The sequence below is a fragment of the Tachypleus tridentatus genome, chromosome 8 (assembly GCF_004210375.1).
Source record: "Tachypleus tridentatus isolate NWPU-2018 chromosome 8, ASM421037v1, whole genome shotgun sequence".
In the NCBI taxonomy this organism is placed as follows: Eukaryota; Metazoa; Arthropoda; class Merostomata; order Xiphosura; family Limulidae; genus Tachypleus; species Tachypleus tridentatus.
The window spans coordinates 158,362,786-158,383,883 of record NC_134832.1 but is presented as its reverse complement, the minus strand read 5'-3'; the positions used below and the strand labels follow the sequence as shown (position 1 = coordinate 158,383,883).

The 21,098-nt window shown below is 33.1% G+C and overlaps 3 protein-coding genes across 25 annotated transcripts in view; 1 reads left to right on the top strand and 2 right to left on the bottom strand.

The window, feature by feature from the left end:
• LOC143223814 (dynein axonemal heavy chain 6-like) overlaps nt 1-21,098 on the top strand; it is a 753,870-nt gene that overhangs the window by 224,052 nt on the left and 508,720 nt on the right. The window lies entirely within an intron of this gene.
• Nucleotides 2,610-9,999, bottom strand: LOC143224064 (proliferating cell nuclear antigen-like). The gene is made up of 4 exons (XM_076452527.1): nt 9,971-9,999; nt 8,776-8,949; nt 3,754-3,984; nt 2,610-2,727 (listed from the first exon to the last, which is right to left on the bottom strand). Exons 1-4 carry the CDS (start codon nt 9,997-9,999, stop codon nt 2,610-2,612), a joined length of 552 nt encoding a protein of 183 aa, XP_076308642.1.
• Nucleotides 12,344-21,098, bottom strand: part of LOC143223810 (PAN2-PAN3 deadenylation complex catalytic subunit Pan2-like) — a 221,483-nt gene continuing 212,728 nt past the window's right edge. For all 13 annotated transcript variants that reach the window (XM_076452279.1, XM_076452275.1, XM_076452272.1 and 10 more), the window contains 5 exons: nt 20,969-21,054; nt 16,020-16,077; nt 15,718-15,897; nt 14,418-14,511; nt 12,344-13,360 (listed from right to left, as the gene is read on the bottom strand). In XM_076452279.1, coding sequence (XP_076308394.1) covers nt 13,185-13,360; nt 14,418-14,511; nt 15,718-15,897; nt 16,020-16,077; nt 20,969-21,054 — 594 coding nt within the window. In that variant the 3' untranslated portion in view covers nt 12,344-13,184. The remainder of the gene's footprint in view (nt 13,361-14,417; nt 14,512-15,717; nt 15,898-16,019; nt 16,078-20,968; nt 21,055-21,098) is intronic.

Genomic DNA, 21,098 nt, shown 5'->3' with positions numbered 1-21,098 from the left:
CACTGGATGAGAAGAAACTAGAAGGAAGTGTCCTACACTATAAGTAAGAAATGACTAAAAGAAAGAGCACTACACACTGGATGAGAAAAAAATTGGAAGGAAGTGCCCTACATTCTGAGTGAGAAATTACTACGAAAAGAGCACTACACACTGGATGAGAAGTCACTGGAGGGAGTGCCCTACATTCTGAGTGAGAAATGACTACAAGAAAGAACCCTACATATTGGATGAGAAGAGACTGGAAAGAAGAGACCTATACTCCGAGTGAGAAATAACTACATCAAAGAGCACCACACACTGGATGAGTAGAAACTGGAAGGAAGTGCCCTACACTCTGAGTGATAAATGACTACAAGAAAGAACCCTACACTCTGGATAAGAAGAAACTGTACTGAACTGTCCTAAACTCTGAGTGAGAAATGCCTAGAATAAAGAGCTTTTCACATTGGATGAGAAAAACTGGAAGGAAGTGTCCTACACTCCGAAATGAATACAAAAAAGAACCTCACACACAGGATGAGAAGAAAGTGGAAGGAAATATCCTATACTCTAATGAGAAAAGACTACAAGAAAGAGCCATACACACTCGATGAGAAGAAACAGGAAGAAACTGTTCTACACTATCAATGAGAAATGACTACAAGAAAGAACCCTACATACTGGATGAGAAGAAACTGGAAGTGTCCTACACTCCGAGTGAGAAATGACCACAAGAAAGAATCCTACACACTGGATGAAAAAAAAACTGGAATGAACTGACCTATACTCTGAGTGAGAAATAACTACAGTAAAGAACCCTACATACTGGATGAGAAGAAACTGGAAGGATGAGTCCTACACCTGAGTGAGAAAAGACTACAAGAAAGAATCCTAAACATTGGATGAGAAGAAAGTGGAAGGAAGTGTCCTACACTCCGAAATTAATACAAAAAAGACCCCTACACACTGGATGAGAAGAAAGTGGAAAGAAAGTACACTATACTCTAAGTGAAAAATGACTAAAAGAAATAACCATACCCACTGGATGAGAAGGAACTGGAAGGGAGTGCCCTACACTCTGAGTGAGAAATGACTAAAAGAAAGTGCACTACACACTGGATAAGAAGTAACTGGAAAGAAGTGCAATACACTTTGAGTAAGAAATGACTACAAGAAAGAACCCTACATCACTGAATGAGAAGAAACTGGAACAAAGTGCTTTACATTCTGAGTGAGAAATGACTACAAGAAAGAACTTTAAACACTGGATGAGAAGAAACTCGAAGGAAGTGTCCTATACTCTGAGTGAGAAATGACTGCAAGAAAGAATCATACACACTGGATCAGAAGAAAGTGGAAGGAAGTGTGCTATACTTAGAGTGAGAAATAACTATAAGAAAGAACCCTACACACTAGATGAAAAGAAACTGGAAGGAACTGTCCTACACTCCGAGTACAAAATGCCTAGAATAAAGAGCCCTACACACTGGAAGAGAAGAAACTGGAAGGAAGAGTCCTACACTCCGAGTGAGAAATACCTAGAATAAAGACTCCTACACACTGGATGACAAGAAACAGAAAGGAACTGTCCTACACTCTGGGTGACAAACGACTAGAATAAAAAGCCCTACACAATGGAAAAGAAGAAACTGGAAGTGCCCTGCACTCTGAATGAGAAATAACTACAATTAAGAACACTACATATGGGTGAGAAGAAACTGGAAGGAAGTGCCGTTCACTCTGAGTGAGAAATGATAACAAGAATGAGCACTACACACTGGCTATACAAGCTTAGATGGCTTCAAATTTGCGTTTGAAAGGACAGCGTCACAAAGCATGCACTTTTTTTTTGCAGATCCTCAATTGTTCCAATGCAAGTGAAACCAAATTTCACATAATCATCATTCTATTTCCTTTTCTTTGATATAATGAAGTTTTTTTGCACGAACACAGAATCAACAATTCACTGACTACCATAGCATCATGCATGGATTTATATAGTCTGCGAAACTTTCTAGAACATTCTCGAAAATACGTCACATGACGTCATCGATTAATTCTGGATACTTCTGGAAGTTTCTGGAGTCACGATCATATGAATACATAACATAAATAAATAACAGATACTTTAAAACAGTGTTGACGAACGTAACCTAATTTGTTGTGCCGAGTATTTAGGTTACGTTTACATTTCGTGTGTTGTTTGTTTACAATTGTACATTAAGATTTCACTCTGCGTCGGTGACGGTAGAAACGATAGTTTATCGTAACAAGGTAAAAAGCTACATCTGTAACAAGAAAAATAAGAAATAAAAATCAAACGTAAGTTTTGAATATATAGGACAGTACCCTTAATATAAACAAAAAAAAAACAACTGAAATGTTATCTAGCACCCGGTGGAACGCTATCTCGCACCCCTGGTTGGGAACCACTGTACTAGAAACTAGTTTATACAATGTCTTAAAAACAAACAAACAACGCAAATATCAAAACGTTACGGCTAAAAGTATCTTTACCTTTCTCAGTTAAAAAAAAAAAAGTTTTCAAGGACACATCAGCTTTGTTTAAATGTTCTTTAAATTGAATTCCAAGAAGTAGAATGTTTACAGTTCACTTCTAAAATTGTTAATTATGAACATTCGCACTTACTAGGTACTTCGAAGAAAAAGGTATTGGAATCTGCTTCATCCTGGGCTTTGACAGTGATAATGTCAAGATTAGCTGCACATTTCAGAATTTTAAACATACTAAAGAAAAAAAAACAGTTGTTAGAATTAGCAATCGAAAACAAGGGAGACCTAACAATCTATAGAACGCAATTAAAAAAAAGAAATGAACAAAGGTCACAATATTTATATTCCTTTATTTTTGTATACAGTATTCCCTTACTTATGAAGAATATTTTTTGGAACACTAAAAAAAATTGTGAAATATTTTACAACATGGCATAAAATTACCTTTAGTAAAATACTAAAACTTATTGAAGAGTATTACTGAGTGTTAATTATTATCAAAATTTGGTAAATTATCCCGTAATTTTGTTCACCAGGTAAACTACAGGTAATCACCGATTGTGAACTGTCCATAGTGATGTAACCCTTTACTATGGCAGTCTTCAGAAATGAATTTTTTGACTATGTTTATGCTCTTAAAGGTATTTCTGAATTGGTGTTTGTACAGTTTATAAGAGTTTACATAAAATTTCTTACTGATAGTAATATACGACGTTTTATTGAGTCTTTTTTTTAATATGCTTATTTCAAATACAACCGTAAATAATATAGTGGATTTATAACTGTTACCTTTCTATATACTAATAGAGAACTTCAGATGTATACAAATATATATATGTGTGTGTGCACGTGTATTTATTTTTCTTTAAAATTTTAATATTAGTTTATTGATGCATGTACTTTACTTTACGACGTTTTTTGAATTTTTATTTACCCTGTAAAAATGTTACAAAATACGAAAATTCATTCCCTACGTGAAAAAATATATTATAAATCATCTAAATATAATTTTACTATGAATTAAGTTATCAATAACTTCTTTATAACTGTAATGTTTAAACTTCAATTATTTGAGATTAGGTAAGATAAAAACCTAATTTAAGCTGCTGACCGCGTCAGTTAATTTATTTCAAAGTCAGTTAATCAAATTAATAAGATTTCTAAAAAAAATCAACGATGAAATTTAATCCACTTTAATGATATAAAATAAAACATTTCCAAGAAGTAAAAACGAATTTTATCTTTCATGTTTAACTTTACCTTCCAAGATTCATACCCATAGAAATGTTTCTGTCATAGCGGTGCTTGTTGAAACCATCACTTTGTAAATTTACAGAGACAAGACTGACGTGAGAATTGTCCATCGCTTGCAAGCTGATCCCTATGGGTGAGAAGTCCCATGTCGCCTCGTTGAAAAAGTATTTGATAGCTTCTAAAACCTTCTTTTGTAGAGAACCTTGAGCAAGACGTGCTTCAGATATTTTATGTGTACTTAGGATGAGAAAATTTGTTTACTGAGTTATTCTCCTTATGAAACGATCCATAAACTCTTAGAACGTTGTATGAATCATCCCTTCGCAGTTATCTCACTGTACAATAAAGCAAAATTGAAGAATGCATAATACTCGATCTAAAAACTTAGCCCTAAATATCAGATTTGACTCCACAACAATCTACATTCACGTTTTTTATTTTATTTTTTGTTTCTTCTCCTATCAATAAATGGCTACCAAAAATTATATTTAAAATTGTATCATAATATGCATGAAACCATAATAAATAAATTATTGCGTTTTACATCATAAAAACATTAATCTTTGACATTATACGAATAATGACGATGACCGAAGAAAGTCGAAACGTTGTTCGCTCCTTTACATAGTGCTTTCTCTATCCATACCAGCCATTTTTACATATATAATTTTCTCTACAAGTGGGTTTTTCTCGTCATCACTGAAATAGCCCATTGTGTAATTTTGAACTAAGAAAACAACAGTGAGAAAGTCCTATAAAAACTGTTTATTTGTGCTGCTTAGAAACGTATTGTATATTTTTGGAGGCCCAGCATGGCCAGGTGGGTTAAGGCATTCGACTCGTAATCTGAGGGTCGTAGGTTCGAATCCCCGTCACGCCAAACATGATTGCCCTTTCAGCCGTGGGGGCGTTATAATGTTACGGTCAATCCCACTATTCGTTGGTAAAAGAGTAACCCAAGAGTTGGCAGTGGGTGGTGATGACTAGCTGCCTTTCTTCTAATTTTACACTGCAAAATTAGGGACGGCTAGCGCAGATAACCCTCGAGTAGCTTTGTGCGAAATAAAAACAACAACAACAAAAACATATATTTGGATATATCGGAAATCTTACTTATTTTATTTCACTTTTAAAACATTTTCCGAGGGAGCCCTTTTGGTCAATTCACAAAAATGAACCCTCTGAGCTTTCTGGTTTTAAGTAGTAGAACTCTTGCTTGGCGTGCAAGAGGTGTAAGATTGAATTACAAGGGTGCACAAGAAGTTTAGTCACTACCACGTTAAACTAATTGAGTTACTACTGCACTAACTGTTTTTCTTAAAGCTATTTCTGTTTATAACACTTAGCAACAACCACGATCCAGTTACGATTGTAAACTTATAACATATTGCATTGATTTATCTAGCTAACTTATGCGTACGTTGAATGAAACGCACAATTTTTATTTCAAAATCAAATACTTAGACCACACAATATCTCATCGATAAGTCTGAAGGCTTATATCGCTAAATTTCGGGTTTAGATACTTGCGATAGCCTGAAAACAAACAGCCCATTGTGTATTTTTGCGTTTAGCAACAAACTAATGTTTAGTTTCTGTTCCAAACCAAACCACAACGTAACACACTATAGAAGCAATTTAAGATTAAGTTGTTGTTGTTTTAAATTAAGCACAAAGCTACACAATGGGCTATCTGTGCTCTGCCCACAACGGGTATCGAAACCCGGTTTTTAGCGTTATAAGCCCGCAGACATATCGTTGAGCCACTGGGGGATATTTAAGATTAAGAGACTGAAGTTTACATTTGAAACTTTTCAAAAACAAAAACAAAACAACCAACACCATACAAGAGTTCAACTGCTCTGTAGTTCTAATAAAATGTACCTCCCCCCCCTCCTAAAGAAATCTGAAAAGACACTCCTTCTGTAAACAAATGAATAGTAGAGTAGTTGTACTTGAATTTCGAGATTAATTGTTTGACGTCTTGTGCACAAATGCGCTCGACACTTTGAGTTCATGGGTACACTAGAGAAGTAGCGTTATAGCTCATTATTCGGTTAAACACGAATGGTATGAAACTTGTGATGACGACAAATCCACTTGAAGTAAAAATGTATTGAAAAAATGGCTGGCATGGGTATTAAAACTTTAATTTAAATACTCATACCAGCCGTCTTTAGAATGCAATCTGAAACTTGGTAGTGAGTGCTGTTTAATAGTTGCCTTATTTTTTTAATTTTAATATTTCAGTTGAAAATAAGGGGCATACATCTATATTTAAATAGCTCTTTCATCCAATATAAGGGTTCGTAAAGTTGGATCGCAATCGATTTTAATAAAAAGGCACTTCATAGTTTCCGTTTAGGTGTGCTATAAAATTTATGCCGGTCAACGTTTGAGCTTCGGTTTGTGGATATTAGTGCTACTGACTGAATGCCTTTTCATTGTTCATTAGTTTAAAACTAAAAATGGTTATACTTGAACTTGTGATCTTTTATTTTACTACTTACTTGTGTTGAGTGTAAGATGTTCTAGTACATGGGTGCCCTCAGAAATATTTTCAAGGGAAGGGGCAAAACGTATGTAGGAGATCAGCTTTTATACTTTAAGTTAAGAGCCTAAAACAATATGTACTATGTGTGCTTAAATGAAAACACAAATTTAAAGCTTCTGTAAAAAAAAACAAACTAAAATATTTAGTTTTATGACGATGTTAAGTTTACATAATACCTACAATTTTTTGTGAAATGTAAGTGGGCAAATGGTAATTGTAACATCAGGTTTTACTTTTTATGTATGTAAACACATAATGAATGGTATTAATACAGATGTTATTATTTTGAATAATAAGCATCATTTGTATGCCATATTACATATTCGTACATGTAAAACCATATATAAATTATACTGTTCGCATTCATAGGCGAACTGCACCAGAAAAACCAATTGCGTTCCAGTTACTTAAGAGATTTTAGGTTATGAAAACAAAAGTAATACACAGGTAAATATTGATACAACTTAATATGTAGAATCTTTACTCTGAGAGTTGTAGCATTAAATTAGAAATCAGTACTTAGTGAAAATTATATTTAAGCACTCCAAAATCATAGGAGTGTTTTATTATCATTATTTATAAATTTTTCACATGAAGGAGGGCTGAAATTGTATATAGATTGTGCTTAGAAGAACGCATTGTTTATCTGGAATGGATATGGTTTGTGTACGGTAGAATGCATTATCTAACTGCTGTGGATATGGCTTCTGTATAGTAAATACACTGTCTTGCTTAAATGAATGTAGTACTTCTCTATATAACTTCATCACTACAAGTAGCTTAAAACTGCCAAGAATGTCAGAATTCGGAAGATATCTTTCATATCTTCTTTCACAATTTCTAATGGACCAGACCCAAGCTAGCTAGTTACTGGTTACTAAGGAGACATGTAACTTTATCTAAAAGCTGGCTGAGATTTCAACGTTATAATTATCAACCCAAACCTTGGATAGCTTTTGATATAACTAGTTCAGTCTTTCATATGCTTGAAATATATTATGAATTTACATCTTATGTTTCATTTCAGAAATGGTAAATGGTAAACTTTATATGCTTGAGAGACATAAAGTAAGTTTCCTGATATAGGCTTTGAACAGGGTTCTTTGTGAAGACAGGAGAATTAGTAACATAAATCATTAAGTTCAAACTGTGTCAAAAGTTTGGGCTTCTTTAGTTGATAACTTACAAGTTATTTAATTTTAAAATTGTAAAAAGTAGTACTAATTATTTTCTTATAAATACTGGTTCAGACCATTGTGCATCTGTTGACGATTCATCTATTTGAAGGAAACTGTGCACATATAGATAACAAAGCTTTAACAAGAAAGCTTTATGTAAAATTAAATATAAACTTTTAAACGGGATTTGTTTAGTCAGTTAGCAGTAGCAACCCACATGTATACAGGTTCAGAAGTACAAAAGTTTATTGCTCACATCTATAAAAACTTTAGTGTGGAAGTTCAATGAAGGAGTTTTATATCCAGTTAAGGAAGTTGTGCATGTGTTCATGTTATTCATGGACAGTTTGGAAGTCATTAACTTTGGTAAAACAGTTTATGTATAATTTAACTCGAGTAATTTCTTTTAATCATTTTTCTTTTTCACGTTTGTTTACTTTAAATTGAACACAATTTAGTCAGTAGTAAGTTGTTGTTTTTTTAGCCTTTCTTGTTTGTCTTAAAGACACTAAGCTTGAATAATTTCTCATATCAGGCTTGTCTTTGCAATGTGTTTCAATATTTATTTATGGATTCCTTCTTTTAAGTATTTTTAGAATTGTGCTGAATCTAATAGTGCGATCTTTCGAGTGTTTCTGTTATTCTGAAGAATTTGAAAAGTCTAAATTGAAAATTTTAAAAACTTGTTTTATTGTAGAGAACAATTTGTGTTTTTGGTTGACGTGAAGAGAGCTAACTGAATGGATGGGAAAACTGTTTAAAATTCTTGCTTTAAGAGTAATGAAGCTTTTTAACCTTGTATTATTATACTGGAATAATTCTTGGTTTTAATAATTTGAGATATAGAATGACAATTTAAGGTTTGGATATTAAAAAAACAATAGTGGTAGAGATAATTCAAATGTTAAGGTTGTTGAGGTTGGATGATTTGCTAAAGATTTTTTAGCTAATATGTTTATACTACAAAAGCTACCAAGTAGATCCAGTTTGTTCTTTAGCAGTATTGTTTTTTCTTTTAATTATATACATAGTAATTTGCCTGTTGTTATGGGACATACAGCTAATGTGAATTCTTTGAAATTTTTGTTGGGTAGGTAGGCACGTGGATATGAAGGACTAACCATGTGTATTCACTTTGGTTTTGGTAGATTGTACATGTGACCTTGATAAACCAAATGAACTTGTGTTCTGTCTAGTAGCTTATTGAGATTTTAGTACGATGAAGGCAAAGGGTCAAAGGTGCACCCCCCCATGTTAAATCTGAAAAAAAGAGAGTTTGACACAAGCAACACTGACAACTTGCACATCCACTTTCCTTGAGCAAATTCTTCTATGATGCCATCTGTGTCAATGTTTTCTAGGGTTTCACTTTCCTCACTAAGTACTTCCAGGTCAAAAAGACAATCTTGACTGATAGAAGCCCTTGGGTAAGTAAGAATGGGCTTTAGCTTGTTGATTGACCTTTCACAGCTAGCAACGGACACACAGCCTATTATTAGTACTTGTAGTTCTACCCCAAGATGTATTCTCCATAAGACAAAAGGAGTCAAAGTGCATATGATGGGTTTAAGTGTGCCCCTTCAAGTTGTGCTCAGGGGCAAATGACCCACCCAATTTTATGCTACTGATTGTGATATTTGTTCTTTCTTAGGTTTGCTTCAGTTAGCACAGTAGCAATATTTATCAGATTAACATGTAATGATTTTTTTAATGAAACTTGAATGACTTCTGCATATTTCATTAATCATTATTGTTAATTTCGATTGTCAACTTTCTATGAGGAACAATTTTTGATACACAGTTACCCCTAGAACCACAACACAGGGTTGCTTCCAACCCCACACAAGATAAACATCCTTATGCAAATGCATGTTATGACCATATAGGTTTGACCTTGAATGAGCCTTCTATACATCTCAAGAAGTTCTTCAGTGAGTATTGCTCCTGGAACACTCAAAGATTTTGCCTTTTATGTCACATGTGACCTCGTGTTGAGGTCTGTGTGATAAAAACTTCAAAGGACATTTATTTTTTGATAATGTTTAATTGCTTTTCTTCAACAGCAACAAGTTATGAATTCTGTCCTAAGTAACTTTATCATGTTTCAAAGGAAGACAGCAGGAGGGACTTGTGCTTGTTTAGCTTATGAAGACTAATATTCAGTGAGAAGTTCCAGTGTCTTGATGTTTTGTTATTGGATACAATAAATTTCTTAGGTTCATAATTAACTTTTATTGTCATAACCTCTAATTATTCAGTATTTTTATAATTTTTATATAGACTGACGGGTGATATTTCAAATAAAACTTGTAGCAGCATTAGTAAGTTTAATGGATGTCTGATATGACTCTATGTTGTGGTTCTAGGGTTAATACAAGTTTCTGTTTCTTCAGTAGTAGTAAGGTGTTTTATGAAAATCCTATTAATAACTTGTTACACCTACAACCAGGTTTTGTGAAGAAATCAACATCAGGAAATAATGAACACTTACACATGGTAGAAAATATAACATCGATCCATTTTGTTCTTTGGCAGTAGTGTCTCTCTCTTTAACTTATGAACTCTTTTTTTGTTTGATGTTAAAGGATGTGCAGTTAGTGTGAATGTTCTCATATTTTGTTGGGTAGGTTTTCAACAAGACAAAAAATAAAAACATTACAATTTCAGTATTTAATACAACATTTTCTAAGTGCTACAAGCAGGGAAAAATAAGCATTTTCCAGAGGCTGGTGATGCCTTGTGCTTAGTTGAAACTACTTTGGATATTTTGTATAAATAAAGCAAACCATGCTTTATAGCTACAGGATATTAAATGTGATGTAACCTACTCTTACCCTTTTCATTTGTATGATATTGATCTGGGTTGTTGTCAGATCTGTGTTCATGATTTACACCCACTTTAAATGTCTGTTCCACTTTAAAGTATAAATATGTATTAATAGATTACCTGTTTTAAAATATTTAGCAACAAGAGTTAGTTAAAGGATAAACCAATAATTCTAATTACACTCATTTTATGGAAACACATATTAATCTTGTTGAAATCTATTACAATGATTAGTGAATCATCTGAGTGATACTGGCTTACAGTAGCCATATTAATGCTGACAGACTAGCTTGATGTGAAGGTGCAGTGGTCACGTTGGATGTAAAAGTTGCACATGGGTCAGGTCATGTCAACTCGCTCACCCAGGAAAATTAACTTTTCTCAGTTTATGTCTAGAGTTTCTTGAAAACAATTAAAGCAAAAACTTTATTTTGATTTATTCAACCATGCAAAATCTTAACTCTGTACTGCATGGCTGAGTAAATCAATATGAAGTTTTCGCTTTAAGTTTTTGGAGAAAACCTGACAAGAACTAGGAATGACCAAAATTCATTCTACAACAGTTAGATTTTAGAAGATTTAAGGTTACTAAGACAAGAACTGGGAAATCCTAAGTGTATTGACATGGAATGACCAACATTCGTTCTACAACAGTTAGATTTTAGAAGATTTAAGGCTACTAAGACTAACAAACAAAACTAACTTTTTTAGCAATGTGAAAGAGAAACAATATTAGTTGTTTCAGCATTGTTACCATAATAATTGTGCCAAAAAAACATTTTCATTCTTTACTTTTAATACATGTATTAAAGTAAACTATCACACAATGCACCTGATTCTGTGCACCAGCTGAATAACTTGATTATTAAATTAGGTTGGATTAAAATAATTCCTGTATTTACTGAGTGGCCTAAAGTGTATATCAAAAACAAAGAATTGCATATTGTTAAGAAACACCCTTCATAAATAAAACTTTATCAACCATCCATTTTATGACACAAACAATGTGATAAGTCACCGATAATTTGCTGTCAATACTGAACAGTATGGATGGACAGCCTTCTACTATTCACTAATTACAATGACATAAAATGTGTAGAGGCTCGAACTTCATGTTGTGTATAAAAAAATTAATCTAGAGGAAGTAAAATCCAGAACCATGAAGACAATTTCATAAAAGTTCTGGATAGATGGAGCTGTTCAATTGCAGAGAAAGATATTTTTCTTTGATGTCCCACAATTGCATTTATTCTTGATGACGAGAAACCCAATTGGAGTAAAAATGTATCTGTGAACGGCTGGTATGGATATTAACACTTTTACTAATAAGGCAGAGAACAATGTTTTGACCTTCCTAGGTGATCTTCAGGTAGAAACATTGTTCTCTGCTTTATTAGTAAAAGTGTTAATACCTATACCAGTCATTCTCAGATGCAGTTGTGTGTTTAATTAATGAAAAATTATCTTAGAATTTAAAATGCCTTGACTGGTGGGACATGACATGGAGTAGTAAGATGTAAGGCTCTGGTAGCTGGTGGGACATGACATGGAGTAGTAAGATGTAAGGCTCTGGTAGCTGAAGTGTTACAACCCCAATGATGTCTTTGAAACTTATATTTGGCTAGTAACAAACAGTGTAATTTATTTTATTTTTTATGGTGATGTTACATTAAAAAGTCCTTGCCTTAAGGACAGCAGGCAGCTAGTCAATACCATCCACTACCAAGGGTAGGGTTCTCTTGCCAAATTGCATCATGCTATTTGACTGTCACTTGTATAAAATACCCACATGATTTTATTTATTTTGACAACAATGGAACATGAACCATGAATCCTCAGATCCACTATCTGCAACACTAAAGCCAGAAAGAAGGGAGGTACATATTCAAGTATCTTCTGTAGTGTGGTACTGCATACCATTCCAGACCAGGAGTGTCACTGTGACTGAAGCTCCTATGGTAACTTAATTTTTAACAGTACTGTAGGGTTAACATTACAAGTTAAATCTGGAACATTTTTGACAAACTACAAAGCTTCTGTTAGAAATGCTCTTTATTTTCATAGTACTCAGAAACTACATGATATTCATTGACATATCAAAAGTTCTGTCATCTCTAAGAATATAAAAATGAATCAGCCTTCTACATTCAAATCTATCAAGAACACTTACGTTTGTTGTTGATGTACAAATATGGAGCAAAATACTGTTTCCATTGTGTTATGGATAATAGTGGAAAATGGCAGTGAACCATAAATACATTTCTTATCCGCATCTCATGGACTGATTCGACAATTTTGTTTATATCTGCTCTTAGCAGAGCAAAGAAAGATGAAAAAAAAAGAGTAATTCATAATTATAGATAATTATTGTAGATTTAGACTCATGAAAGCAGATACAAAATTTATTTCTCACTTAAGTTTAGAACGAAGAAGAACTTGAGGTCGGGTTTTAAGAGTTAAGATTTACAAGTTGTAAGTGAAAGACAACTCATTCCTTTAGTATCTTAATATGTAATAATCCCACTCTCCAAGGTGATCTATTATGACTTAGGCATTCAGTATTGGTCAAAAATGCCTCGGATACTTTCAATCTTCAGTTGATAATGTAATGATCCTTTAGTGTTTTTGTACAAGTGCTGTAAAAAATGGTCAGTGTGTTTTAATAGATCAAATAGGTAAAATGTGGTTACCTATTAATAGCTATTATACAGAAGTTTTTTAAAGACTGTTTTTTTTATAGGTACATGTTTTTTTTCTCAACAACGTCAGCTTCATTGTCACTCCTGTGTAAAGTATGGCAGGGCTGATTACAAGTTTATGTACATTTACTGACAAGATATTGTGTGGTTGGTCACAAACTTTGTGGTTTCTTGATAGGTCAGGTGTCATCCGTTCCTGGAACCTTCCACTGTAAATCCCTTCCTGCTTCATATAACTCCTTCAAGGCTTCGTGCACTCTATCTTCCTTCTCTAGTTCGGTGTACTTCCTGTACAACCACAAGGCTGTCTTGGAATCCTCTATAGAGTCGTGGGTCTCCGACTGAATCTTTATACCTAAAAGAAGGTAAGGCTACATTAACATGAACAGTAGAAGTAAATACACACCTGATTAGCTTGCATGCATCATGAGTCTTTTACTGATTCTTATAACTAAGAGATGGTAAGAGTACACTTTTGTAAGCATTAGAAATAAACACAAACTATATCTTTTATTATAAAGGATGTGCTCAATCGTTTTCATGAGAAACATTTTACTGATGGTTGGTTTATTAATGTACTTGAAGGAAAATATAAAATATGTGCTGTTTTGTGCTCACATAAACTTGGGCTTCGTGAACAAACTAACTCCCTTTAAACTATAGATATGAAACTATTCTTTGTATTACTCTGTTTATATATAAATATCTTAAGATGTAGTTATGTAAACAATTCATATTTATACACAAGGAAGAGTTAAACTATGTTGTTAAATTAAAGAAAACTGTGAAATAGAATGTGAGATACATTTTTATAAACTATCTCCTAAGTTCCATATAAAAATCAAACTGCAGTTTTTCTCTGCTGCTACAATAAATAACCATCTTAAACTATATACTTATCAGTACTAATATTCCATATAAGCATTTCTCAATTAGGTTTAAACTATCAAGAAAGTAAACATTTAAATAAATCAACAGTATATTAAATTTGGAAATAATTAGCTAGCATTGCAAAAGGAAATATGGATATTTTGGATGAAAGCTACCCTAATGGTTACAAAATAGTAAATGTGCTCTTAGAAACCAGCTGTGTCATTAATTACTGTATACTCTTTAACAGTGAATTAAACAGTTATACATCTTGACATGCATTTAAGCCAAACAATGGAGTATTAAATAGTAGAAAATTACATTTCATATGTTATTATTACTAGGAGCTATTTATAATAAAGTAATTGGTACGTTTCTAGAGATAGTTTGATTACTGATGTGAATCATACATATATGTAATTAAATTGCCTTCCTGTAACTGTCTAACTACTCAAAGAATACTGAAAACTACTTAGGGTTTGACAATAAAGAAAAATTCATTATTTAAAGCAATCAGAAAAAGGATGGTTTAGTTTTCTTACCCAGGAAATGCCATGCCAGAAATCTCAAGGAAATCATACGTTTGTTTGGAAGTTGAAACAAGAGAGCAGTGTCACGTACTTGATCAGGTGGAACCTGTTTTATAAGAAACTGTATGTTTAAAAGTACAATCATGGGCTTGAACACCCAAGGATAATCTTTAGATAATCAAACAAACTACACAAACCAAGAGCTGACCAGGTGAGGATAATCTAAGTAATTTGAACAAAACATATATACAAATAAAGGATCATTGTGTCAGTAAAAGACATATCAAAATAACTACAGGTACCTAAATATACATCTACAAGTTTCATTTTCATATGTTGTCTTTTAAATAAAGAGCACTCTCTACAAGGATGGACATCTTGGGCCAGCATCTACACAGATGAAACTATTTATAAAACAAGTATTGTCTAAAAACATAATTGTAATAACAATGAATACCCTAAACTAACTGGAATCATTAGCATAAACATAACCAAATTTACATCAAAAGTGTGTGAAAGGACAAAAAAAAAAAGATGTCATATCAAAGCTGTGGCTTAAAGTTAACCACAATTTTTATGACATTTATTCTTATTATAAGCAAAATGTATCCTTTGTCTTTTAAACTAATACTCACAGGTTGTTGATACTGTTTTTAAACAAAATATAGTGTACTTATGGTGTAAACCCAACGTATATACAATTAAAAATAAATCAAAGGTATAGTGGAAAGTCACTTTATATTGTATGCTGCCACATGACAAATTTCATACAGTGGTTTCTCAATACATATCGATAGATTAATAAGATAAATTTGTAATTCCTACTCAAGGAAATTCACAAAATTAGTTTCAACATTTTCCATCATAAATCTTCAAAACGTTTATCAATTTGATATCACTTTTCTACAGTAATGTTATTTTGTAGGAGATACTGATCTCTAGTATAAGACTGTTATGAAGGTATGCAGAAAATTTCTAAATGACCAAACTTGACTTAAGTAACTGCAGTAAAATACTTCTCATGATTAAGTTGATCACTCCAAAAAACATTCTTTACACATAGTTCAATAAACCATTAAACACATGTTACCAAAAGGTTAATTACTCTCAGAATATCCAGACCACAACCAATGAATATGACAACCATATCTATAATAACACACAAGTCACCAAAACACTGATTACTCTCAGAACATTTGTCAGACCACAACCAATAATGAAACACAAGCTACCAAAATGTTGATTAGTCTCAGAACATCCTGATCACAACCAAGAAATATGACAAGATTATTTATAATAAACTTCTACTCACCACTAAAGTTATCACTCTGAAATCATTCTTTAGACCATGACCCACAAACTTGACTCCAATGTCTATGAGGAATCTCAGTTTGATGTACGTGTCTTTGAGTGTTGTCAAATGTTTATTGGAGACAGATGCATCCAAGTCTCCTGGCTCTATGCCAGAGAACTTGGTCATGTAGTCAACCACCTGAAATAAGACAACAGTCACACACATACTTATTCAACTTTCTGATTATTTTAGCCTTTATTTATGAGAAAAACAATCTAATTCAGTGCATTACATTCATATCAAAAAGAGTTCATTCTTACCTGTTCTTGGGTTGAAATGTAATCGTCAATGAAAGGAACTCCTTCTTGTGGACCTTCTCTGGTTAGAAGAAAAGCAAAGCTGTCATGATTAGTGATGACGAGAAACCCACTTGTTGAGAAATTTATATGCAAAAACGGCTCGTTTGGGCTGAGAAAACACTTTACATAGAAGAGCGAACAACGTTTCGACCTTCTTCGGTCATCGTCAGGTTCACAAAGAAAGAGGTAACTGACCGGAAGCTGACCACATGTTTGAAAGGGGTTGTGTAACTGTGTGTCGAAATGTAGAGGGCGGTATTAGATGTTTGAATATATAATTTTATTTATTATATTAATATAGGTATAAAGGCGTTCCTTTATATTGGTTTATTTTGGGTTTAAGTTGTTGTATAAGTAAGGCTTCTTTAACCAGATTCAAAGAACATAAAAAGTCACCTTCACACGTTTTCGAACACTGCAAGTCAAATAAACACAACATAACCATAGAAAACATTCAAATACTAAATAAAGAAACAAACATAAACAAACGTAAAATTAAAGAAGCCTTACTTATACAACAACTTAAACCCAAAATAAACCAATATAAAGGAACGCCTTTATACCTATATTAATATAATAAATAAAATTATATATTCAAACATCTAATACCGCCCTCTACATTTCGACACACAGTTACACAACCCCTTTCAAACATGTGGTCAGCTTCCCGGTCAGTTACCTCTTTCTTTGTGAACCTGACGATGACCGAAGAAGGTCGAAACGTTGTTCGCTCTTCTATGTAAAGTGTTTTCAGCCCAAACGAGCCGTTTTGCATATAAAGCTGTCATGAATTTGTGACTGAATTACATTCAGTCAGTTTTTAAAAGATATCATTGTCAAGTATAACTGAGATTTACTGTGGTAGAAACATTGTTATTACTAAAATCAGAACTGGCCTGTTATAAAAGTTGCTGGTATTGTATTTCTGAAATAACTAATAATTTAATGTTATTTACAGTAGTAACACCTCAATAAGTAGATATACAGAAAGTTAATTTTACCATCATGGTACTTTTATGTTTTGATAAATCATTTATTTCACTTTATTGAAACAGTTTCGTTTATAAGGTAAACCCTATGAAATTACTGAAAGAATATATAAATATTGTTTAGTTATTAGGAGAAAACTGAATGAAAACAGAGAGAGCTTGTGAATTAAAACTTTTGTTTTAACTTGAATTTGTGTTTTGTTGTTTTACAACTGAAGTAACACCTTATTGAATGAAACTGTTTTCAAAGTTATCAACAGATCCAATATTTTATCAGAAAATGATAAATAGTCTAAAAAAAAAGTGAATTGGTTTGATATGGGCCACAGCTTTAAGTCTTTTGAACAAACTAGTCCAAAGCCTCAATTAATAATTTAATAGGAACAATCGCTAGGATGTGTATGATTTAACACAATCTGATCTTTTAATATAATCCCTCAGAGGGCAGTTAATTGCATCTTTAGGGAAAAAAAAAATTTAGTTTTACTTGTTAGATGAAAATGGAAGTGTAACTTCTTTTATGAACATGAACATGTTTAAATATTACAGAATACTTTTACACAGTTTTATCAAAGTTATTAGAGAACTGCATAATAAGGTAATTTGCAAATAAAAAAGTGAGAGAGGGTATAGCTTGGAAAACTTAAGGGTGTTATTTATAATTTAGGATATGTGAGTGGGCTAAATGTTTCATTGTGGTTGACATCTTGCCATACATTTTGTTTCACTCATAGAATTACTAATGCAATCTTCTTCAGCTGACACTTTGATTGTTTGATCCACTTCAGGAAAAACAAGCAATATGAGAGATTCCATACCCTTGCTACCCTGCTTCTTTTTGAGATTGCATGGAATGACTTCGAATTTTGCCTTCGAAAAACTCAGAAAATCCTTCTCGGATCTGGAAGGATCAACGACCAGGATCACTATTTTGTAGCAGTGATGAGTAGTCTCAACCTTAATGTGCCCATGAAATTTAGTGCAAATCCAATTGCACTTTAAACAGATAATAACCACAAACCACAAAAGTGCAACCTGTGATCATTATAAAAGCCTGTGATCATTGGTCAATTTGGATATTGACCAAATCTGTGGAGCACGATCCCATACTGACTTCCCATCTTGTGTACAAGATTAAAATTTTCGTGTACATAGGTCTAATAGTTTTGAAAATGTGCATTTGGAAACATAGACAGACACATGCACACACTGACCTGACTTAAATAGCATCATCACCACCACTTTTGGGAGCAAGGGTTCTTTTGAATAGTGGGTAAAATCAGTTCATGAGAATATATAGTAGGTGTTAAAAATAGATAAATGTATCTTCTTAATCCTTACCCTAATTTTGATTTATAAATGATCGATAAGGAATCAAGAAAAAATGGCATTTGCTAATTTAATATTGTTTGCACCATAACTGTTGTTATTGATGCAATTTGATAGTGCAAGTGGCATCTAAACATGTATCCATTTTATCAAAGCTGGTCTTATGAACTCTGGTATTGAGTGAAAGGTCCTGTCAGCACTGGACATAGCAGATACAATGTGGTTGACATGTTATACATTTGTCTTTAGTGTCACTCACTGGTCTTCAGAATTATGTATAGACATTTCTATATAAGACTGATAAAACATGGGTTCAAAACTGTGGGATTACAAATCACTCTATCAGGCTGGATGTAAAAAGTCAGACAAACAGAACTGAGCAAATGGTTGCTCTTATCTTACTAATTTCTTCATCAGGCTATATGTCAAAGGTCAGAGAGAAAGAAATGAGCAAGTGGTTATTTTATCTTCTAGATTTGCATATCAGTAGCCCATACACAAGTAACTTTTTCTGAAGGTTTTGTGAAATTCTGTTGAACAGGAAGAGTTTATTTTGCAAAGGTCTTCACTACGTATAGGAGATACCAGTGTTTTGAAAGCTAGAGTTTGGTTTTGTTGTATAGTAAATTCAATGCTGTTGATATACCCTATAAAAAGGCAATATTTAATATACACAACTCTGTTTTGCTTCATAAACTCAGGCCTTTCATCAGACTCTGTTTTTATTAGCACAGCAAATAAATGCTTGCAAAACACTTATGCAATGGCAGATATTTGAGGGTGTACAGATCGAAGCTAGTCCACTCTTTGAAAAGAGTAGTTTCTTAATAACTACATTTCTGCACAACAGAATCTTATAGTTGGATCCCAATACTGTTTAACTGATTGTCTTCTCACTCCAAATGCAAGTCATCTACTTCTCTCCATCAGTGTACAGGAATGTTCACCATCTGATACAGTATCTACTTTCCTCTGACAATTTCTACCTCCTGCTTTGACAATTCAAGTTTAAATTTGTGTGCAATGCTTCTGAAAAATATTTGCAAACATACCAAATTTTTAAGCATTTCCCTGTCTAAAGGTGCAGATGAAATCAATTACCTAGTAACAGTCTTGAAGACTATCAGTAATAATTAATTACGAAGAATGGTTTCTGCCTCGCTCGGGTATTTTCTTTTGTTCAAAATTCCATTTTCTTTTTGAAAAATCTCTTAGAAACCTTTCCAGTGTGCAGAGATGAATGATGTGACTAGTCCTGATGGGTCTGGGGTGTATAGGTTGAGAGAGTCTTTGGTGATGGTGTATTCCACTTTGTTTACACTTGCAGTGACTCTAAACCAGCTTCAATGAGATACAAAACAAAAATCCTTCAGCCTTTATGAGAGGCTAGCTAGTTTAAGTTCATACACCCTGATAAATTAATGCTCCTTACAATTGTTTGTTTACTGAATTTCACACAAAGCTATATGAGGGCTATCTGCACAAACCATCCATAATTAAGCAATCATAAACTGGAGGGAAGGTAGCTAATAAACTATCCACTGCCAACTCTTGAACTGCCCTTTTACCAATGAATAATGGGATTGACCATTCCATTATAATACTATCACAACTAAAAGGACGAGCACATTCTGTGGTGAAATGTGAACCTGTGACCCACAGATTGCCCAAGCTATCAAATAGTAGAAAGCAGTAATGATATAAAATATTGCAAATACACTGGTAAAAGACATAGAAATATGATATGCTAAACCTCCCCTGAATATCACATGATTATAAGGTAAATGACCACACAAATTTGCCCTTAAATTTTATGGAGAGTGTAAAACCAGTAAAAGTATTGACTATCCTGTGGATATTTTGTTATTTTTCAAGACTTGGATCATTTTGTGATACTGTTCAGATTTGGTTTACAGTACTGTTAGTTTAGTAAACTTATTAACAAGAGTTCAAACTTAAAAATTACAGATCCCTAATCAAAGTGTGTAAGTGACTTTCAAAGACATTTCAGACAAAAAATCATTGTGAATCCACAGATTTAATGATAAAAATCAAAGTGAACTAAAATTACTTCACATACCCTTACTCAGTTTTTCTTTGTTGCAATTTATTCTAGTTAGAAGTAACCACATGTACATCATTCAGACATCCAGATGAACTGATTGTATGAAAAACTAAGATATGGTTTATTCGTACCCTGTCAGCACCTTTTGACCTTATGCAAAACCACTTAAACCACTTAATGTTGCAACAGAGATAATAACCATTAAACCAGAATATATTCAATGGTAATAATTCCCCATAAAGTGAAACTGATAAATCAAGTGTCTGAAGACATACTGCCTTATGAATAACATAAATACAAACTAAATTTAGGTATGTTTAATTGTCAAAATAGCCAGTGAGGATGTGAGGGACAATTGTTAGTCATAAGTATTTACAGGGAAAATAAAACCAAATATAGGGTTAGCTGATAATAGAAAGGGAATATATATGGCTACAGTTTAATGAGATCTAATGCAGTCAGGAATAAAGAAACAGAAATAACATTTAATACACTTTCAATGTTTGGTAAAGAGTTAATTTGTTTACCCTCGAACACAAGATATTCTTGCAACAGACAACTGAGAAGGTCGAATGGTTGATCGAGTTCCATCACTTCTAATCTCTGCTTCTTCCTTTAGAAAATAAATGGTTACTTCTAGCATATGTTATCAGGATA

Excerpts from the sequence above, each read along its gene's own strand:
- LOC143224064 (XM_076452527.1), bottom strand. The coding sequence starts at position 9,999 with ATGGATCGATGTTATATTTTCTACCATGT. Across the intron at positions 8,950-9,970 it reads TGTTATATTTTCTACCATGT|CTGTGAAAGGTCAATCAACA; the intron begins GTAAGTGTTCAT and ends GTCCGTTGCTAG. Across the intron at positions 2,728-3,753 it reads ATGGGTATGAATCTTGGAAG|TATGTTTAAAATTCTGAAAT; the intron begins GTAAAGTTAAAC and ends TTTTTTCTTTAG.